Genomic DNA, 23,092 nt, shown 5'->3' on the forward strand with positions numbered 1-23,092 from the left:
AGTGGGCTAAATGGCTTAATATTATCCCTATGCCTTATGAGTAAAAAGTGAGGTCTGCAGATGCTGGAGATCAGAGCTGAAAATGTGTTGCTGGTTAAAGCGCAGCAGGTCAGGCAGCATCCAAGGAACAGGAAATTCGACGTTTCGGGCAAAAGCCTTTATGAATTCCTGATGAAGGGCTTATGCCCGAAACGTCGAATTTCCTGTTCCTTGGATGCTGCCTGACCTGCTGCCCTTTAACCAGCAACACATTTTCACCTATGCCTTATGGTTTTGTATTGGCAGTTAATGTAGTGCTAAAAAAAACAAACTAAGTGTTGGACCGAAGGGTCTGTTTCCGTGCTGGACATCTCTATGACTCTATGATTCTGCTCCAAGTATTTCTGTATGTGTCACCTATTTTCTTTCCCTCTGCTTTGGCCCGTGGTATTTATGAGCCATCTCAGGTTTCAGTCCAGCCTTTCAATCAGTTTTAAATCCCCGAGGAGGTAGTGAGGACTGCAGATGCTGGAGAGTAGAGTCGAAAAGTGTGGCACCGGAAAAGCACAGCAGATCAAGCAGCATCCAAGGAGCAGGAGAACCAATGTTTGTGCATACACCCTTCACTCCTGCTCCTCAGATGCTACCTGACCTGCTGTGCTTTTCCAGGGCCACACTTTTCAACTTTAAATCTCCCCTGTCACTCGCATTCCCTGCTTTACCTGACATGATGGCCACCGTAGTTATCCACTTGTTTCTCGAACTAGGGAATCATTGTGAATCTTCTCAGATTACTAACAGAGAAAATAGCTGGAAAAATTCAGCAGGTCAGGCAGCATCTATGGAGACAAAGCCGAGTTAACGTTTGGGTTCAGCGACCCTTCCTCGGCACTGATTGTAGCTCGGAAAAGGTTATGCTCAAAGGTATAGGGAGAGGAGGAAGGAAGAAGCAATAAGGTAGTGATGGAGCCCAGAGAGAGAAAACCTGTTGGGCAAACAAAGCAGTGGATAAACGTCAGCCTGGGAGAACGAATATCTGCTTAGTGGCTGACAATGAATTGTGTGTGGTAGCAGCCCCTGTGATAACAAGGCCCGGTGTGTGAGGGTTGGGCTAAGTAGAGGGGAGAAAGTGTTCAAGCGCTAAAATATTGAATTCAGTATTGAGTCCTGAAGGCTGGAGGGTTCTCGAGTAGAAAATGAGAGGCTGTTCTTCCAGCTTGCACTGAGCTTCACTGGAAATTAATTTCTCAAGTCTCAGATTAGGCCTCACTCGCTATATTGTGTCCAATTCTGGGCACCATATTTTAGAAAAGGATGACAAGGCACTGGCAAGTTTGCAGAGGAGATTTACTGGAATGGAGGAACTGGAGATTGTTCTCCTGAGAGCAGAGAAGGTTCAGGGGAAATGTAATGGTGCTGTTCCAATGCATGAATTGGAAATGCCAGTGTTGGACTGGAGTGGACAAAGTTAAAAATCACACAACACCCGGCTATAGTTCAACAGGTTTAATTGGAAACACTAGCTTTCGGAGCGACGCTCCTTCATCAGGTGGTTGATCTGATGAAGGAGCAGCGCTTCGAAAGCGAGTGCTTCCATTTAAACCTGTTGGACTATAACCCGGTGTTGTGTGATTTTTAACCAAAGTCATGAAGAGTTTTGATTAAGTTGGTGGGTAGAAACCGTTTTCAGTGTCAAGTCGGTTGGTAACCATAGCTTGCAAATTTAAAATGATTCATATTGGAACCTCATATGAAAGGAGAAGAGCTTGTTTCACACTAATTGTTATGATCTAGAAACATTAGCAGAATTATATAATCAGGTTCTACAGGAACTTTCCAAAGGTGCACATACTTGAGGAGGGCAATTGGGAGAGGGCAGATTTTAGGGGCATGGAGGAGAAAACCAAAGTGTGTCACAAAATTGGACAGTTCTTTCAAAACGCTGCCACAGACATAATGAGCTTAATTGTTGATTTCTGAATTGTAAAGTTCTCTGATTCTGCAAATTAACGCCGTTATTCATAAAATCCCTACATTGTGGAAGCAGGCTGTTCAGCCGAGCATGTTCACACCAACCGATGGAAGACCATCCCACCCCAGCCCAAGCCTTATAACCCCAAGGCTAATCCACCTAACCTGCACATCCCTGGACACTTTGGGGCAATTTATCCTGCCTATTCCACACATCCTTGAGCTGTGGGAGGAAACCCACGCAGACATGGGGAGAATATGAAACTCTGCACAGAAAAGGCATCTGGACGGATATATAGATAGGAAGGGTCTAGAAGGATATGGGCCAGGTGCTGGCAAATAGGACCAGGTTAATTGAGGATAGCTAGTTGGCATGGACAGGTTGGACCAAAAGATCTGTTTCCATGCTGTACTTCTGTGACAAGGCTGGAAACAAACCTGGGTCCCTGGTACTGTGAGGTAGTGATGCTATGCACTGAGTTCCTGTACATCCTTGATCTCATTTGCTATGAGACCATCTCCCCAAGCTCTAATCATGTAGAAATCTCTCTCTGCTTTGTTTCTGATGGAATGAAGATGTCATCAGAATCGTGGCCTAATTTTTTTCCATAAATGATCCACGTCACATGTTCTCAGTAAATCAGAGTGAAACAATTGAAAAGGAGCCCATTCAGTCCAGGGTGCTTTGAATGAAATGCTCCAGCAACCTTCAGTGGGAAAGCTCTGCCAAATTATGAAATGCTTAAAAGGATAATAGTTATCCAATTCTTAATATCATCTCCTCGACCTGAGAAACTAGTCATTGTTCTCTATCTCAATGACCACAGGTTTTTGTGATCGTCTAATCTTTTTAGGATCCTAATAGTCTGAGGTGAACTTGCAAGCCAGCACTGTGGCATCATCTGGTCCCATAGGAATGTTTTTGATTAATTAATTGCCATCAAAGCAGACATCAGCTGACAATGATTCTTCTGTCAATACTTTTAAGTATTGATCTGAAATCTATTAGTTGAGAATTATAAAACAATCAAGTAGGAAATGTGGACATTATGTTATAGCTCCTCCTTCTGGTTATTAAACAGCATTACACAGGGTTTACAACACAGAAACAGGCCATTCAGCCCAACTGGTCCAGGCTGATGTTCATGTTTTATGTGAACTGCTTTTGTCCTTCTACATCTCATTAACATAACCTCCTATTCCTTGCTTTTGAATGTGTTTGTCTAGTTTACCCCAAATACATTTTATGATGTTGTGATCTTCTTGCAATATATGCCCATGTTAATTCTTTTTTAAATCCTCTGTCTTAATTTCCAAACTGAAACATCATTTTATACTGCCGTAACTTAGTACGTGAAGGTCAATGCATTTTTGACAGATTCCTCAGTCTTTATTACAACTGAACCATCCAAGTAATTGTTTATCCATACAAAGGAATTGGAAGCAGGAGACAGGAACAAGCCAATCTGCCCCGTTGAGCCTGCTCCATCATTTGATAAGATTCTAGTTGAATGTGTGTTCAACTCTTCTTTCCTCTTTCTCCCACTAATACTCTAGACACCCTTGTCCATCAAAAATCTGTCTATTGCATCCTTAAAAATATTCAACAATCCGATCGCCACTGCTTTCTGGGAAAGAGAATTTCACAAACTAAAGACTGTGTCTGAGAAAATATTTTTCCTCTGAATTAAAAGGAGGCCCCTTAAGTTGACTCTGCCAATTCTAGTCTCTTCCAAACAGGAAAGGGTTTCAAAGAAAATGGAGCGTAAAAGTCAGGAACTTTTGCTGAAAAGCTATGCAAGGAGCTGGTCAAATCACAGCTGAGAAACTGAAGTTTTGCTCCCTTATCTAAGGAAAGAAGCATTGACATTTGAGGGGAAGCAATCCAAACAAGGTTCACAAGACTAATTCTGGGTCTGGAGGGACTGTCCTGTGAGGAGAGTTGGAGCTTGTACTCATTGGAGCTTAGGATGAGAGGCAACTTTATTGAAATATACAAGATTCTGAGGGGAAAATCTGAAAAATGTGTTGCTGGAAAAGCGCAGCAGGTCAGGCAGCATCCAAGGAGCAGGAGAATCGACGTTTCGGGCATAAGCCCTTCTTCAAGATTCTGAGGGGACTTGACAGGGTCAATTTGGAAAGGTTGTTTCTCCTTATGGGAGACTCTGGGACAAGAGGACAGGAGCATTCCCTACCTCAACGAGTAGTGATTCAATGGAATTCTTTACCACGGAGGACTGTGGAGGCTGGGTAATTAACCAGATTCAATCGTGAAATGGGCAGATTTGTAATTACTAAGGGAATCACAGGGTTATGGGGAAAAGGCAGGAGCATGGAGTTGAAGATGATCAGATCAGCCATGATCTCATTGAATAGTGGAGCAGACTCAATGGGATGAATGGCCAGCTTCTGCTCACATGTCTCATGGTCTTATACACGCTCTTAGCTTTCACCCCAACAAGTCCCCTCAAGACCAACTTGGCTTGAATAAGATCATCTCTCATTCCTGGGAACTCCAATGGCTCACTCTTCATCCCTGCCTCATAAGAAAACTGCTTTTTCCTAGGTATCAGTCAAGTGAATCATGTTTGCATCGCTTATAATGCAATTATATCTTTTTAACTGTGGGAATCAAAACTGTACACAGTACTCCAGATCTGTTATCACCAATGTCCTGTAGCTACAGCAACATGTCACTTTTTGTTTGTAATCCATGCCTCTTCTAATAAATGACAACATTCATTCTATTTGCCTTTCCAATCGCTTACTGTCTCTGTACATTGTGATTTATGTACCAGAATATCCAAATCCCTCTGTATTGTGGAATTTTGCATTCTCCACTTGGATAATATGCTGCTTTTCTATGTATGCTGCCTGTATTGCTCGAAAGACAAAGCTTTTCACTTTGCCTCGGTACACGTGACAATAAATTCAATTCAATTCAATTCCCTGCCCTTGTCAAATGAGGGAAGTTTATAATTTCCCACATTATACTCCATCTACCAAATTTTGTACACTGACTAAATATGTCTATATCCCTTTGTCCTCTTGAAACTTACTTTCCTGCCAATTTTTGTGTCATCAGCAATTTAGCACATTCCATCCCTTTGTGCAGGTAATTGATATAAATTATAAATTGCTGAAGCCTCAGCAGAGATTCTTGTGGCACTCCACTGGTTGGTTGCTATAAACCTGAAAATAATCCATTTATCCTTACTCTGTTTCTTGTTATCTACCTAACATCTCATGCATTTCCCCTTACACCACAAGCTGCAATTTCTATAGTAGATTTGATATCTTTATGCCTTTTGGAAATCCAAATGTACAGTTTCCCTTTCAACTGCATTGCTTGATATTTCCCTCAATTCTGAAATCTGAACAATCTCTTTCCTAAGCTTTTAGCTTAAGCTAGAATGTACTGTCTTTAAATGTACTGAATGCAAATTCGATATTGCTGTTAAAAGACAGTACTTGGATATATACTTAAAGAAAGCAAATCACAGATGGAGACCATTCAGCCCGTTCTGCTGGTTCTTTGAATGAGTTGTCACCAGTACAGCTATCAACAGCACCTGCTCAGCAATAACCTGCTCAGTGATGCCAAGTTTGGGTTTCACCAGGGCCACTCAGCTCCTGAACTCATTACAGCCTTGGTTCAACATGGACAAAAGAGCTGAATTTCAGAGGGGAGGTGAGAGTAACAGACCTTGACATCCAAGGTTGCATTTGATGGAATGTGACACCGAGGAACCCTAGCAAAACTGTATTCAATGGGTGTCAGGGGGCAAACTCCCCATAATCGTACCTGACACATAGGAAGATGGTCGTGGTTGTTGGCAGTCAGTCGTCTCAGTTTCGGGAGATCTCCGCAGGAGATCCTCAGGGTTGCATCCTAGGCCCAAATATCTTCAGCTGCTTCATCAATGCCCGTCATAAGGTCAGAGGTGGGGATGCTCGATGCTGACTGCGTAATGTTCAGCTCCATTCACAAACAGTCCATCTTTAAATGCTGCATTTGTAGGTGTCGGAAATGGCGGAGGGTGATGCAATGTATACGGAGTTTGGTGGGGTGGAAGGTGACGACCAAGGGTGTTCTGTCCTTGTTGCGGTTGGAAGGGTGGGGTTCGAGGGCGGAAGTGCGGAATTGGGTGAGGTGCGCTGGCGGGCATCATCAACCACGTGGGAGGGAAAATTGTGGTCTTTAAAGAAGGAGGCCATCTGGTGTGTTCTGTGGTAGAACTGGTCCTCCTGGGAACAAATGTGGCGGAGGCAGAGGAATTGGGAATAGGGTTTAGCATTTTTGCAGGAGGCAGGGTGGGTGGGGGTGTAATCCAGGTAGCTGTGGGAGTCGGTGGGTTTGTAGAAAATGTCAGTGTTAAGTTGGTCACCATTGATGGAGATGGAGAGGTCCAGGAAGGGGAGGGAGGTGTCAGAGTGGTCCAGGTGAATTTAAGGTCGGGGTGGAATGTGTTGGTGAAGTTGATGAATTGTTCAACATCCCCGTGGGAGCATGAGGTGACGCTGATGCAGTCATCAAAGTAACGGAGGAAAACATGAATGGTGACGGTGTAACCGCGGAAGATCGACTGTTCTATGTAGCCAACAAAGAGACAGGCGTAGCTGGGGCCCATGTGGGTGCCCATGGCTACCCCTTTCATCTGGAGGAAGTGGGAGGATTCGGAGGAGAAATTGTCGAAGGTGAGGATCAGTTCGGCCAAACGGATAAGAGTGTCAGTGGCAGGGTACTGGTGGGGATGTCGGGAGAGGAAGAAGTGGAGGGCATGGAGGCCCTGGTCATGGCAGATGGACAAGTAGAGGGACTGGATGTCCATGGTGAAGATGAGGTGTTGGGGGCCGGGGAAACGGAAGTCTTGGAGGAGGTGGAGGGCATGGATGGTGTCCCAAATGTATATGGGGAGTTGCTGGACTGGGGGGATAGGACAGTATAGTGGTAGGTGGGGATGAATTCGGTGGGGCAGGAACAGACAATGGGTCGGCCGAGGTAGTCAGGTAGGAGGTAGAATTGGGCGGTACAGGGTTCCTGATCTATGAGGTTGGAAGCTGTGGGTGAGAGACCCCCTCAGGTGATGAGGTTGTGTATGGTCTGGGAGATGATGGTTTGGTGATTGGAGGTGAGGTCGTAGTCAAGGGGACGGTAGGAGGAGGTGTCTTCAAGTGGGCGTCTGGCTTCAGTGGTGTAGAGATCACTGTGCCAAACTACCACTGCACCCTCCCTTGTCTGCTGGTTTGATGGTGAGGTTGGGATTGGAGCAGAGGGAGTGGAGGGCTGCGCATTGCGAGGGTGAGAGGTTGGAGTGGGGGAGGGAGGTGGACTGGTTGGGGTAGTTAATGTCTCGGTGGCAGTTGGAAATAAAGAGGTTGCAGGCGGGTAACAGACCTCTCCAATAAGAGACGATTCAATACCAATGATGTTATCATCACTGAATCCTCCACTCTCAACATTCTGGAGGTTACTACTGACCAGAAACTCAACAGGACTTGCCATATAAATACAGTGGCTACAAGAGCAGGCCAGAGGCTAGGAATCTTGCAGTGAGTAACTCATCTCGTGACTCTCCAAAGCCTCCCACTTGCCTGGATGAGTGCAACATCAATACTGAAAAAGCTTGACACCATCCAAGGACAAAGCAGCCTGCTTGATTGGTACTGTATCCACCCCATCCACCACCAACACTTAGTAGCAGCAGTGTGTGCTATCTACAAGATGCACTGTAGAAATTCACCAAAGATCCTCAGACAGCACCTTCCAAACCCACAGCCACTTCCATGTAGAAAGACATGGGCAGCAAATGCAAGGGAACACCACCACCTGCTTGTTCTCCTCCAAGCCACTCTCAATTCTGACATTCCTTCACTGTCTTTAGCAAAATCCTGGAATTCCCTCCCTAACAGCAGGTGGACTGCAGCAGTTGAAAAAGGCAGCTCACCACCATCTTCTCAAGTGTAACTAGGGTCGGAAAATAAATGCTGGCCGGCCGGCGACACCCACGTCCCATGAGTAAATGGAAAAGCTCTTCATTGTTTTGAACACCTCTATCAAATGTGATTCTCTGGTATCTTTATGTCATAACCCTAGTACCGGTTTGGTAAACCCACTCTGCACACTCTCTGTAAGGATCTTGTCAGGTAATGTCTTTTTTAAGGGAGAGGGACAAGTATTGAGTGGAGTGCCTTAATCTCCAGGTGCCCCGGTTTCCTCCCACAGTCCAAAGATGTGCAAATTAGGTGAATTGGCCATGCTAAATTGCCTGTAGTGTTAGGTGCATTAGTCAGGGGTAAATGTAGGGGAATGGGTCTGGGTGGGTTGCTCTTCGTAGGGTTGGTATGGACCTGTTGGGCCAAAGGGCCTGTTTCCACACTCTAGGGAATCTAAACTAAAAAAAAGCATACCTAAGATATAGAGTCATAGAGATGTACAGCATGGAAACAGACCCTTCGGTCCTATGTCTATATCTCAATTTGCCTTTGTAATTGGCTCCAAACTGGTCAAATATTGCAAACCGTGGAAGTTGAATTCACTTTGTGTATGACTTGGAGGTGCCAGTGTTGGGCTAGGGTGGACAAAATGAAAAATCACACATCACCAGGTTATAGTCTAACTGGTTATTTTGGAAGCACTAGCTTTCAAAGCTCTGGCTGATGATGGTGTTGTGTGATTTTTCACTTTGTGTGAAATAAGTTAGCAAAATTGTACAAAGTTGGTGAAAGAATTGCTCTAAGTGCAAGGTAATAGGGATGTAAATAAAATATTGTAAACAGGTGTGGAAAATCACATCAAAACTTCTTGAAGAAAGGCATTATATCTGTTAGGAGTTGTATTAGATTTAATGTGAAGAGTGTTTGAACTATCTTTTATAATTGGTTGATGAAAAGAAGTAACATTTCAGATGTCACTGAAAGAAAAAGAAAATAATTTTGAATGTTGCTGTAAAGAGAGACATGCTCCCAAAGATTTTTGCCTTGCAGTCTTCAGGATAGGTCAATACTGCCAAATTTCAAACAATCGCAACAATTTATATCAAAGGAGAAAAAGATGGGTTGGTAAATTGGCCCTATTTGGCTGAGTCGTTGACATGGAGTGAATGTTGAGATCTTTTAGCTTCTGGATCATTTTTAAAAAGACACAAGCTTTGAATAAATTCTTTTCTGCTGAAAACAGATCCCCATGTATAAATGTATGCTACTTCTAGTAAGCATAAAATTGCCACCTTATAAGTTTGAACGATTATGTTCAATTGTGTATCATGCAGCTTGTGGCACACTCTGCATTGTTCACCAAGTGCTGACTAATCACAGAAAATGGGATTTTTTGAGTCTTGATAATGTGAGCTGGTTGATTGAACAAGTTGAATGAATGGGCAAATGCATGGCAGATTAAATATGAAATTATCCACCTTGGTAACAAGAACAGGAAAGCATATTTTTGTTTGAATGACAATAGGTTGGGGAAGGGGGACTTGCAACAAGAATTGGATGTCTTTGTACACAGATCGATGAAAGTCAGCTTGTAGGTGCAACAGGCAGTAAAGAAGGTAATTGGTATTTTGGCCTTCATAGCAGAGGATTCAAGTACAGGAGCAGGAATGTCTTGCTGCTATAGTAAAGGGCCTTACTGAGATCAGACCTAGAGTATCGTATGCAATTTTAGTCTACTTATTTGGGGAAGGATGTTTTGGCTATGGGTAAATGCAGTGAGGGTTTATCAGATTGATTCCTGGGATGCAGGGCTGATGTTTGAAGAACATCTGGATTGGTTCAGATGGTAGTCACTGGAAGTTAGAAGAATTGAGGGCCGGGTAGGTGGTAATGTCATAGATATGTCTAAAATTTTAACAAGAATTAATAGGGTAAATGCAGGAATGCTGTTCCCCTTGACTGGGGAATCCAGAACCATGGTTTAAGGTTAGGGGGCTGGCCATTTAGGATTGAGATGAAGAGGAATTTCTTCACCTGGACTGTGGTGTAAGCTCTGCCACAGAAAGTAGTTGAGACCAAACTATTGAATGTTTTCAAAGCTTTAGATACAGCTGTTAGGGCTAAAGAGATCAAAGTGTATACAGAGCAAGCAGAAACCAGATACTAAGTTAGATGGTCAGCCATGATCAAATTAAATAGTGAAGCAGACTTGAAGGGCTGAATGGCCTGCTCCTGCTGTTATTTTTCTATGTTTCGATCATTGCTGATAAAGCTTATCTGATTAGTGAGTGGAAGTATGGATCCTAACACATTTATTGACTGGCAATTATCATGTAAATAGTTTAACTATCCAGTGTCTTGAAGCTGTGGACTATATTGAAAGTAACACCAGTGATATACAGTGAATCCTTTCTAAATGAACAGTCCCAAAGGTTGGACACTCAAAAATAGATACTTATTGAGAGGTTGAAATAACTTGTAACTGATTCAACAGACATTAAAACCATAAATGTGCATAACATTGCATAAATGACCTTTGATGCGCCATATCCTTGGTTTACACATAGGATGTCACACTGTACGATGTTGCACTGTATCAGTTTGAAGGTCATAATGAATGGTGGGATTCCTTCCTTGCCTGCATGTACCTGGGATTTGGATCTCCTCACAATCTCCTCAGTTATGTTCAACCATTACCTGTAAAGGAATGACAGTTGTTTCCTGTCACAGTGGCTATCTGTACTATCTAGATTTCACTGTACCTCAAAACAAACAACTAGTTACTAATACTTTCTCTTTCTGTGCAGTGGGTTCACTCTTTGCTACGAGTTTGTGCCATCATCAGCGTTATTTCCGTCTGCATGAACACTCCCAAGACCTTTCAGCACTACCCACCTCTTCAGTATGTGACGTTTGCCTTGGACACGCTCCTGATGTTTCTGTACACTTCCGAGATGATTGCAAAGATGCACATTCGTGGCATAGTCAAGGTATGTTTATGATTCAATGAGAAGAGTTGCCATAATGCCAAGTGGCGAGCCCATTATTACTAAACTCCTGTTGACAATTTGTCTGAGGAACTATGTGTGCTTCACATTTTCTTTTACATGTTTCCATGTTAATGTATCCCAAGACATCTTGGGTGAGGGTCAGACCAGCCAGCAGTTCCACCTCTCCTGGCAAGGCCAGAGCTCACAAATGGAGCTACTGGATAGAATGGAGCCTCAAACCCAGCTGAGTAAGGGGGTCTGGATGGGGAGGGTTTAGCAAAATTTAGTGAGGGAGGAAGAGGGTTTGGAGGGGTAGACAGAATGAGGTTTAAAGACTGTGCGGGAGAGAAGGAGGGGAGGTAACTATCTTCTCTGGAGGTGCACCAAATGCACGGGGCACCATCCAAAGGTGGTACACCCTTTCTTTCCTGCACTTATGATGTTGTTGAACATTAACAGACCGTCCACTTTGGCCCGGCTGCCCATGCCAATTGTATTAAGGTTTGAGCAGGGTAATATTTGGGTCAATTGAGCTCTTAACAAGCAGTTCTGATGCAGAGTCGCTGGACTCAAAACCTTAACTCTGTTTTCTTCTGATAGATACTACCAGACCTGCTGAGCCTCTCCAGCAGTACCTGTTTATGTTGTGTAGACTGACAAAGGAGTCAAAGGGTATGGGGGCAGACAGGAAGGTTCAAGTCAGATCAGCTATGAGCTTATCAAAAGACTAGAGGGACCAATTAGGTCTACTCTTGTTTCTAATTTGTCTATAAAATGAAGAAAGTGTGGCCGTTATCATGGCAAGAGTTATTCTAACAGTGATACAAAAGAATTTTACCAAAGCTGTCAAGTTTTACAGTGTCATATGAAGTCAAGGAAGTATAGTCAAGGTATTCATGAATGAGCTGTTCAGATTAGTGTCATCCCAGAAGATTTGTCAGTTGATGTGAAAGATCATTGTACTGGAAACATGTAATGAAGCATGTTGTCAAGTTAACATCCAGCAGAACTGCTTCCCAGCCAGAGCTGACATATGCCAGACTCATGACACACACATTTATTATGCACCTACCGTTAGACCAGGAAATGCCAGCAGCACTGCAAGACCTGCCCAGAGTCTCGGTTGATTATTAAATAACTCTTGAATCTCTTTAGCTCTAATAGTAATGTGGGCATAAGTAGGTAGTAAGTCAAAGCACCTTCCTGGTGGCTGAAGAATTTTCAGATTGGTTGGCACACTGAAAAAAAACCGTAAATTATTTGACACGAACTTTGGCCTGTTTGGCTGTGCCTGTAATTAAATAATTGTTTTTTAACTTCATTCATGAGGTGTTTACTGTGGAAGGCCATCATTTATTTCTTATCCCTAATTGCCCTGCAGTAGATGATAATGAACTTCTCACGTAATAGAACTGAATGGCTTTTTCGAAGGACATTAAAACTCAACCAGATTGCAAGGACTCTGGAAGCACCTATCAGCCAGGCCAGATAAGGTTGACAGATTTCCTGTCCTCTGACAAATTAGTGAACCAGATGGGTTTTTACAGCAACCTGGTAGTTTTATACTGATAACCAGGTTTACTTTCAGTTTTATTTAATTAACTGGATTTAAATGCCTCTGACTGTTGTGATGGGCTTTGAACTTGTGTCTCCATTGTGTCTCTGAACTGAGACCAATAGCATAACCACTACATTACTCTACTCTAATACAATCAACACTGTTTAGAGCAAACAAACAGGTCAGTGTTTGACTCTGTGTTTTCAAGTTCTCAAATTGTCAGACTGTTAGATTAGAATCCCTACAGTGTGGAAACAGGCCTTTCGGCTGACGAAGTCCACACCGAGCCTCCAAAGAATAACCCACCCAGACCCACTTAGCACTATGGGCAATTTAGCGTGGCCAATTCACATCTTTGGACTGTGGGAGGAAACCAGACCACCCGGAGGAAACCCACGCAGACACGGGGAGAATGTGCAAACTCCACACGGACATGTTGGAATCGAACTTGGCACCCTGATGCTGTGAGGCAGCAATGCTAACCACTGAGACACCATGCCGTCCATGATTCTGAGTTCCAAATCATTCTGCTGTAAAACAGACTATCAGCTTTTTCCGTTGATCCAACTCAAATGAGGGCAGTGTTATTTTCTACCTACTAGGAAACACATTTTTTTAAATGAATGACCTTTGTAATTTTATGAGAACATGAAGCAGAAGTAGTTGATTCAGCCCCTCGAGCCTTCTCCACCATTGAATACAATCCGGGCTAACCCAATTTCAGCCTCAACTCCAACCCATTGCTAATTAAAAATCTGTCTGTCTCCTCCTTAAATTTATTCAGTGTCCTGAAATCCACTGCACTCCGACAGATTCACAACCTTTTGAGAGAAGTCATTCCTCCTCATCTCTGTTTTAAATCAGCTACCCCCCCAGTCTAAAAGTATCACCTCTCATTCTGAATTGCCCCACAAGGGGAAACATCTGCTTTACAGGTATTTTGTTAAGCCTCTCTAGCATCTTGTACACATCAATTAGATCTCCTCTCATCCTTGTAAACTTCTCAGTTTCTGCTCATCAGACAAGCCTTTCACCTTTTGATTAATCTCATGCAGGTTCTCTGACCTGCCTCCAATGCAATCACATCCTGACCAAGTAGGATGACCAAAACTGTATGTAGTACAGTTACTTTTTCAGTGTTGTAAAACATTGTTAACGCCTTGTTTCCTATTTTTGTTAAAACAAAACCCTGGCAGAGAATTGGGATATTAAAATGCAGTGGAATGCTTTAATGGATACATCAAGAGTGAAACTTGGGCTGAATCGATCGTTGTTCCTTTAACTTCTAATGTCTTGATTTATACACTTACACATGTAGCTCTCCACTAAGGCTTTGAAGAAGTGCTGGGATTGGGGTGGGGGCGGATGTTGTGTAGTTACCAATTTATTTTTAAAAACGACAGTTTATTTTCTGCTGAGGAACGAGGGCTTCCATGTAAAGCAGTGAGAGCGCTTTCTGTTTCACGGTTGGTTGCTTCCAGGCTAGGTTTGGTAAACAAGAGCAGAAGTTGTTGGAAAAGCTCAGCAGGTCTGGCAGCATCTATGAAAAGAAAGCAGAGTTACTGTTTCGTGTCAGGTGACCCTTCCTCAGAACTGGGTTAGGTATAGCTAGCTGCAGAATAGATCTCCCTGCATTCTATCCCAACAATCTGCATTGCCCCAATCTTCACTCCAATTCTATTAGCATTACATTTTCCCCATTCCCATCTCAAATTATTTTGTGCCAACTTGCAGTATATAAAGTCCAGGTATGAAGGTAAAACAATTATGAACCAGACATCTTCATTTTCCCACTTTACAATGTAAGTTATCTTCGAATCCCTACAGTGTGGAAACAGGCCATTTGGCCCAACAAGTCCATTCCGACCCTCCGAAGAGTGACCCACCCAGACCAATTCCCCAACCTTATTACTCTACATTTACTGAAAATGTGTTGCTGGAAAAGCGCAGCAGGCCAGGCAGCATCCAAGGAACAGGAAATTCGACGTTTCAGGCATAAGCCTGCTGGACACACTTTCTTCATTCCTGATGAAGGGCTTATGCCCGAAACGTCGAATTTCCTGTTCCTTGGATGCTGCCTGACCTGCTGCGCTTTTCCAGCAACACATTTTCAGCTCTGATCTCCAGCATCTGCAGACCTCACTTTCTCCTACTCTACGTTTACCCCTAACCTACGCACTATGGGTAATTTAGCACGGCCAATTCACCTAACCTGCACATCTTTCGATGATGGGAGGAAACTGGAGCACCCAGAGGAAACCCAAACAAACATAAAGAGAATGTGCAAACTCCACACAGACAGTCGCCTGAGGGTGGAATTGAACCTGGGTCCCTGGTGCTGTGAGGCAGCAGTGCTAACCATTGAGCGACCATACCACCTTACAAAAGTAATTTGACCAAGTTATGCCTCTGGTACAGTGTCAGACAGCACAGAAGGAGGCCATTCTGTCCATTGTGCCTGTGCTGGCTCTTTCAAGGAGTTATCCAGTTGATCCCATTCCTGCTGCTCCTTTCCTATGGCCTTTTTTTTCGTTTTTCCTTTATCAAATACCTTTTTTCATTTACTGTTGAACGGGCTTCCATTGTCGTTTTCATTAGGTGTTCCAGACTGTTCAAAGTTGCTATGCTGTCTAAAAAGTAAAATCTCACTTCCTCTCTGGTGCTTTGTTTCCTCTGGTTCCTGACCCCCCCCAAAAAAAAGCAGTTTTTCATTATTTGCTCTATCAAAACATTTCACGAATGCCTCCAATAAATGTCCCTTCAATTATTTCTTCTTTGAGAGTAATTCCAGCTTCACCAATCTCTCAATGTGAATGAATTCCCTCATCCTTGGTACTATTATAGTAAATCTCCATGGCCCCTCTCTTTGTGTTCTTCCTGCTGAATTGTCTTGAAGGGTCAGGGGTCTTGCCTGCTCCTCAGGGAAGGGGTTATACCATCCAAGAGCTACTGGCCAATGAGGCTGGCACCTCTTGCACTCAGCAGCACCATAGAGGTGGCTTTGGGAAGAATAGCCATGGAGTCCCAGGGTCGTTGATGACCTGAGACAGAGGGAAATGATGTGGGGTGGTCTTAGATCAAAGGGCTCAAGGAGAGGGGGTGGTGTGGATCTCTGCCTGAAGTGTCTAACCAAAGGACTGGACAGAGAGTGCCTCTGAGGAGTTTACCACACATCCTGCTACACCCCCCAACCTCTGCTCCCTCTCTGATGTAACAAGTTGCCTGCATAATAACAGATGTCATGGTGATGCAAGGTGACAAGCCTGACTACAATTGGGTTATTCACAGGAATAGCCCTGAGATGGTCCTTCCTTAGCCACTTAAGGTCCTCAACTCAATGTGAATTGAGAGGTTCAACCACAGGCTTTCTTATCAGAGTTTAATTCTGGCGGAGGGGGTAAGTTTCCTTTATTCACTCAAAGGACATGGTGGGTCTGAGTGAGATGCTCTTCAGAGGGTCAGTTTGGGGTTAATGGGCCAAATGGCCTGCTTCTGAACTGTTGGGATGCTGTGACGTTTCTATTCTATGAGGCCTGTTCAAAAGCCTGATTGTTTGAGATCTGACCTACAAGGTTAGTGCTGTCAGCAAACTTGTAAATGGAGTTGGGTTGGAAGTTGTCCACAAGATCATGAGCATATAAGGAGTATAGTAAGGGTTTGAGTTCGCTGCCTTGTGGGACACTGGTGTTGAGGATTATGGTTGAGCAGGTGTGGTCGTCTATTCTTACTGCACAACACTCCATCACTATCCTCTATCTCGTACTGTCAAGCCAATTTTGTATCCAATTGGTAAGTTCTCCCTGAATCCCATGTGATCGAACATTATTAATTAGTCTACCGTGCAGAACCTTGTCAAAGGCTTTACTCAAGTCCATGTCGACAAAGTCTGCCACTTTGCTTTATTAATTAGATTTTAGATTTGATTAGATTCCCTACAGTGTGGAAACAGGCCCTTCGGCCCAACCAGTCCACAATGACCCTCCCAAGAATAACCCATTTCCCCTCTGACTAATGCACCTAACACTCTCTGCAATTTAGCATGACCAATTCACCTGACCTGCACATCTTTGGTGTGTGGGAGGAAACCGGAGCATCCGGGGGAAACTCACGCAGACACGGGGAGAATCTGCAAACTCCACACAGACAGTTGCCCGAGGCTGGAATCGAACTTAGGACCCTAGTGCTGTAAGGCAGCAGTGCTAACCACTGAGCCACCATGCTGCCCATCTTTTTGGTTATGTCCTCATAAAGCTCAATCAAGTTTGTGAGACATGATTTCCAGTTCACGAAGCCATGCTGACTATCCCTAATCGGTCCTTGCCTCTCTCCAAATGCATGTAAATCCTAGCTCTCAGAATCCCATTCAACAACTTACCCACCACTGATGTCAGATTCACTTGTATATAATTCTCAGGCTTCTCCTTATAGCCAAAATTAAACAACAACATTAGCCACCCTCCAGCCCTGCAGCACATCACCCATGACTGGATGAACAAAACATCTGTGCCAGGGCCCCCACAATTTCTTCCATAACTTCCCACAACGTCCTCAGACACAAGACTTTCTCTTCTGTAATGTGGACAGTTTTCAAAGCAAATATATTTATTTCACTGAGTACCCTAGCCTCCATTTCTTTCTCCACAATAAAAACTGACACAAATATTTGTTTAGTATTGTCTTAATGCAAGATTCACCTACCCTAACAAAGTACGCTTCCTGCCTCAAGTTCATCAGCTCTTAGAACAAGAGATTTCATTTTACATGTGGTGTCCAGAACTGGACACTATACTCCAAGTAGATGCTAATGAATGGTTTTTGAAGATTAAGTGTAATTTCACATGTTATGCCTCAATTTGCAAAGCCTAGGAAGCCATACACCTCTTTCCTAAACAGGAGGTTATTTAATGTGAGTTTTTTTATTTATCACAATAATAGCACAAAGCTGAAGCAGTGCCTAAGCCTAATTAAAATTAGGAAATAATATTATGAGTAGGAACGGCCCTTATGCCATCCAATCCAAAGGCGTAATAGTGGAATGATGAAATTGGGAGCATGCACAAAGATCCCAGTCAACGCCAATTTTAATTCCCCAACTACTTCCTTTTCGACAGGACCATCCTTGGCCTCTTCCATTGCCAAAACGAACCACACCACAAATTGGAGGAACAACACCTCATCTTCGCCAGGGCAACCTACAGCCTGGAGGACTCAACATTGAGTTCTCCAATTTCAAATAACCTCCCTCCCCATCCTCACCTTCCATCCGGGCCCCTTCCTCTCCTCCTCTCTTCCACTGTTCCCTGCCACCAACCAGATTCATTCCTTCTGTTGACCAGCCACGTCCTATCTTCTACCTGTTTTCACCTATCCCCACTTCACCACCCTGCCCCTGCTACCGTCTGTGTCTGCATCTCCCCCCACACCCGCCCCCAGTCCCGAAACGTCGACTTCTCCACCTCCTGATGCTGCCTGGCTTGCTGTGTTCTTCCAGCCTCCTGCCTGTCTAATGAATTATGGGGTCAGCGTTTGGCAGGCTCAGTACTTATACATGTCATAATTGACTTTGGAAGGTGGTGGTGACTGTTTTATTGAACAGCTGCAGTCCCTGTGGTGTAACCACAATGCTGTAGGGAAGGGAATTCCATGATTTTAACCAACAATGGTGAAGCGACTGCAATATCATTCCAATCGGGATGATGTGTAACATGGAGGGTAACTTGCAGGTGATGGTGATCCCATGCATCTGCTGCTTTGAAAAATCTGTAGTTTAATGTACAATGCAAATTATCGCAAGTTTCTGACTAACAGCTGCACAGTGTTCAGTGAATACCGACATCTGTCCATTACGGTCACTGGTGTCTGGTTCTATTAGATCAACTGCCTGGTAAGATTAGCTTGGGTCTCCCCTGAAGCTGCTGCACCTGAGAATCTTTGCTTATTTTCTCTGTGTGAGCTTAATTATTTTCTCCCTTTTTATTTCTAAAAGATATCATTGTGTAGAAAGCTGTACAGCATTGCAAATGTATTAACTAATGCAAACAATACTTTGAAAATATTTAGATGAAAGAAATAAGGAGACATTGTGCATTGATTCCAATCACATTCTGTCCTTCTATTTTATTCTGTGTTACAATCTCTTTTTCTGCCACCCATTGAGTCCAGAGCAGTCAGCCAGCAATAATGCATTAAGATGACATTGCACATTTTTCTGTGACCCTGATACCTGCCCTTCTCCAATTCTCACCTGTTCAGCATCCCCATAATAGCTCCGTTGTTGGCATCTGTGCCATCAACTGCGCGGACTTGTAACTTCTGATATTCTGTTTACCTCTCTCCATGCAGATGCTCCTTGAAACCTTCCTCTTTGACTGAGCTCTGGTCACCTTTCCTAATACCTTGATGCATACTTTGGTGTCAGACTTAGTCTGATTACACTTCTGTGAAGTGCTTTCTGATGTTATTTGCAATTTTAAAGATGCTGAATAAATGTAAGCTGTTGTTGAAAAGTATAATTAAGTTGACATTGAAGTGCGGAAGGAACTTTAGATGTTTACTCTTTTTGACTTTTCTTTCAAACGTGAAATCAAGCAGAAACATTGGAAAATGGCTCTCGTCTATAACTTGCTTTTTATTTCTACTGGAGATTGGCCATCAGTCTGCCTTTCATAAAATGACAAATAATGTGAGGTGAAGTGCTTTTTGACAGCACTGTCTGTGCTCAGAGAAGTTGCAGATATCTGTGCAGTATGCTTGCCATTGCATTGTACAGCAGAGTCTCATACTTTCAGACTGGGTCATAACCTTTAGAAGACCCGAGGGGGGAGAAAACTCAACTTTTAAATTTGAAATTCCTGTGAATTATTGATGCTGGCCAGATCTGGGGAAGATGCTGCCAGTGTGTCACTGGCGTAGTAACTCTGAGGGCCACACTGACAGTTTGGGCACACTGGGTCTAATCCCACTTCAAAACATGGTGGCATTTAAATATAGCTAGCAAAGAATCTAGAATTAAAAGCTGGTCTCATTATTGGCGACCATGCAACTACCATCAATTGCCATTAAAAAAATCATTGATGGAAATCTGATGTCCTTTTTGGTCTGATCCATGTGTGATTCCAGAACATTCTGTTGATAATAACTGCAGTCAAGAGAAATTAAGGAATTAGGCCTACATCCAGTGAAATAATTTTTTATTAAATCCCAGAGGGATGGTTAGGGATTGATGGTTCAGAAGAGTTAGTGAAGATTAAGAATGGCCTTAAAGTACCCCTTACACCAATCCCATCAAGTAATCTGGGATAGCGGCAGCACAGGATTAAATTAAAAGCACACACACACACACACACACCTCTTTCAAAGTCAATACAAAGGGAAAATAAAACAGGCCTCTTCCTGGGACCCCAAAGCAAAAACAAACGCAAACCCAAAATCAACACAGAGACTCTAACCTGAAGCTCTCTGACAAGGAATTCCAAAGACTCGCAATCCTCTGAGAAAAAAATAACTCCTCTTCATCTCAGTCTGAAATTACCCCCATTGACTATAAAACTAAACCCCCTGGTCCTAGACTCTCCCATGAGGCAAAACATCCTCAGCATAAGCCCCTTAAGAATCTTATGTTTTAAGGAGATCACTGTTCATCTTTCTAATCTCTAATAAGTGGAGACCCAAACTGCTTAATTGTGGTTCATAAGCCAATCCTGTCATACCAGGGGTTTTCCTAGTAGGCCTTGTCTGAGCTATCTCCAATGAGGTAATATCCTTTTTTTTAAATAAGGAGACCGAAATGAGTTCTCCAGATATGGTCTCACCAGCACCTCAGCGATACGTGTCAGACCATCTACATTTATTCTATGATCTTTGCAGTTCCTTACCGATCATTGCCGGGGTTAACAGTGGATCAAAAGGCACTTTATCAGTGTTTCAGCTTTTCACAAGCATTAAGAAGAAACACAAAATCCTACAAGGTTTAAAATTTAAACCCCAACCAATCCGGTCACATTTGGTGGATACCAAACCGAATGAACCTGTACTGTGCAAGGCCTGACTCCATTTAATGTAGATGCTTCCTTCAACATATGTAGCTGATGGCCGATTGCAACTAAGTTTTCTTTATTGGAGCGAGATTTACGTGACACCTTTCAATTAGGCACCCGTGATGTGTAGAATTTAGTCCATGGTTTTATATCACATTGTGATCTATGACAATTTGTTTTGTTCGTTCACATGATGTGAGCATCACTGGTGAGTCCAGAATTTATTGCCCATTCCTAATTTAATAGTCAGCCACATCACTGTGAATCTGGAGCTACATGTAGGTCAGACCAGGTAAGGAAGGCAGATTACCTTCGCTAAAGTGCATTAGTAAATCCAGGTGGGCTTTTTAACAATGAACAATAATTATTGCGCAGTCGCTATTGGCTCACTTTTTATTCCAGGTTCTTATTGCTTTCCTACTTTAGTTACCAATCCAGTAACATTACCACAATGCCATCACCTGTCCTTTAAATTTTAAACCTTTTAGGATTTTGTGTTCTATCCTTCCTAATGGTTGGCAAAAGCTGAATCAGCTGCAAATGTGTTGCTGGTCAAAGCACAGCAGGTTAGGCAGCATCTCAGGAATAGAGAATTCGACGTTTCGAGCATAAGCCCTTCATCAGGAATAAGGTGAATCACTAATATACTGCCTTTTAATCTACTGATAGCCCCAGCAACGATAGAAAAGGAACAGCAAAAAACATAGAACAAATATGCATTCTGCACCACTGTAGAGAATTGGGGAATGGATTGAACACGCTCAGCACTACTTTACCTTTAAAGAGTAGAGATTTCAACCATTTCAAATGCTATTGTGTTGAGAAACTATATTTAATTGGAATAAACACAAGGTTTTTCAAAGTTTGCAAGTGTTACTGTTCTGAATAGTATGAATTACTTAGTTCCTATGAAGGTGCAATTCATAGGGTATTTTGATTGTCTCAATTAACTCCACTTTAGTTCAACTTGATTTCAGTGAATCCTGACACTTGGCCATGACCCATGTGTTTGGTGTCAAATGGATCTGATGATTAGCATTACTTTAAGTTCACCCCTGCACGCATTTTGTTTCTGAGTTTTTAACTTTCATGGAAATGATAAAATTGATTTGTTTTTCCGAACATTTGCTGGTGACTCAACAACATATCAAGGAAACGTGCATTCACTCCTTCCTAATACCACCCATTTGTATTAAGCTAGTTGTACACATTCAGAAAACCATCTTAAATAATGAAAAGACAGATTATGGTCTAATGAAAATGGATATTATTGGTCCATTGAATAGTTTGCACAAATAGCTGGGACAATGAATACTATTATCTGATATTTTTCTCATTGCCTGGCAAATCTTTCCTTTTGAAATAGGTCATCAGATTCCAACAAATTGTTACCTGACGCCATTGTTTTTGTTTTGTTTATCATCCAGTTCCTTTTATTGATGAAGGTTTACTCTTGTTTCACAGGGTGACAATTCGTATGTGAAAGACCGATGGTGTGTGTTTGATGGGTTCATGGTCTTCTGTCTCTGGGTGTCTCTTGTATTACAGGTACATGCCAAATAGGTTAAGTAATTTAAAAAAAAATTGTTGAGCCTTGCAGAACGTTATCTGTAAAACTCTAGTACAAAATATTAATGTTTATTTTTTCAGGTCTTTGAAGTAGCTCAGATAGTTGACCAGATGTCACCTTTAAGCATGCTGCGGATCCCACGACCACTCATCATGATTCGAGCATTCCGAATCTATTTTCGGTTTGAGCTTCCACGCACACGGATTACAAACATCCTGAAGTAAGGACCAAACGATAAGTACATTTGCATAGAGACTGTCCTGATCTCAGGATTTCCCGATGTGCTTTACAGCCAATGATGGGCTCTTCGAAGCGCTCTAATGTAGGGAGCAGCCAATTTCTGCACACAAGCGATCACATGCAACAGTGACCAAGCAATCTGGTATTGTTGGTTGAAGAGTACACGTGGGCCAGGACAGGGGACATGGAGACATGGTTGTTGCAGGGGATGATCAACTGCCGTCGGTCAATCTGATGAACTGGCACCTCCCGCAATCCCAGAAGCAGCAAAGGGCACAGCTGGGTTAGGAGTGTTAAGATAGAGAGGTTTTTGCCACCTTGTGCAGGGGGGAGGGGTCAGGAAGGGGTGTTGTTTTAAAATCCTGCAGAGGTAGGAAGGAAGGAGGTATAGTCTTTTTAGAATCATAAAATCACAGAGTCCCTACAGTGTGGAAGCAGGCCAAATGGCCTATTGAGTCCACACCGACCACTCTAAACAGCATCCCACCCAGACCCACCCCCCACCCAGTGTATCCTTGCAACCCTGCATATCCCATTGCCAATCCACCTAGCCAGCACATTATGGGCAGTTCAGCATGGTCAATCCACCTTGAGGGTAGTGGATGTCCATTATGAGCAGAGCAGATCCACCACCCTGCCCCAAGATATAACACCTTCCTTTTTAGACACAAGTTTAAAATAAAATGGGAATCACAATCGTTCCTTCTCTCTACACCAATGCATTTATGTTGTGAAAAGCATAATGTTGGGGTCAATTGAGTGCCAAGCAAGCTAATTTATTGCTTAATTATTTATTTATTGGTGGACAGTC

The 23,092-nt window shown here is 43.0% G+C and overlaps 1 protein-coding gene across 3 annotated transcripts in view; it reads left to right on the plus strand.

Moving 5' to 3' along the window:
* nalcn (sodium leak channel, non-selective) overlaps window positions 1–23,092 on the plus strand; it is a 296,823-nt gene that overhangs the window by 3,724 nt on the left and 270,007 nt on the right. For all 3 annotated transcript variants that reach the window (XM_060826499.1, XM_060826500.1, XM_060826501.1), the window contains exons 2-4: window positions 10,695–10,877; window positions 21,936–22,019; window positions 22,122–22,261. In XM_060826499.1, coding sequence (XP_060682482.1) covers window positions 10,695–10,877; window positions 21,936–22,019; window positions 22,122–22,261 — 407 coding nt within the window. The remainder of the gene's footprint in view (window positions 1–10,694; window positions 10,878–21,935; window positions 22,020–22,121; window positions 22,262–23,092) is intronic.

The sequence above is a fragment of the Hemiscyllium ocellatum genome, chromosome 6 (assembly GCF_020745735.1).
Source record: "Hemiscyllium ocellatum isolate sHemOce1 chromosome 6, sHemOce1.pat.X.cur, whole genome shotgun sequence".
NCBI lineage: Eukaryota > Metazoa > Chordata > Chondrichthyes > Orectolobiformes > Hemiscylliidae > Hemiscyllium > Hemiscyllium ocellatum.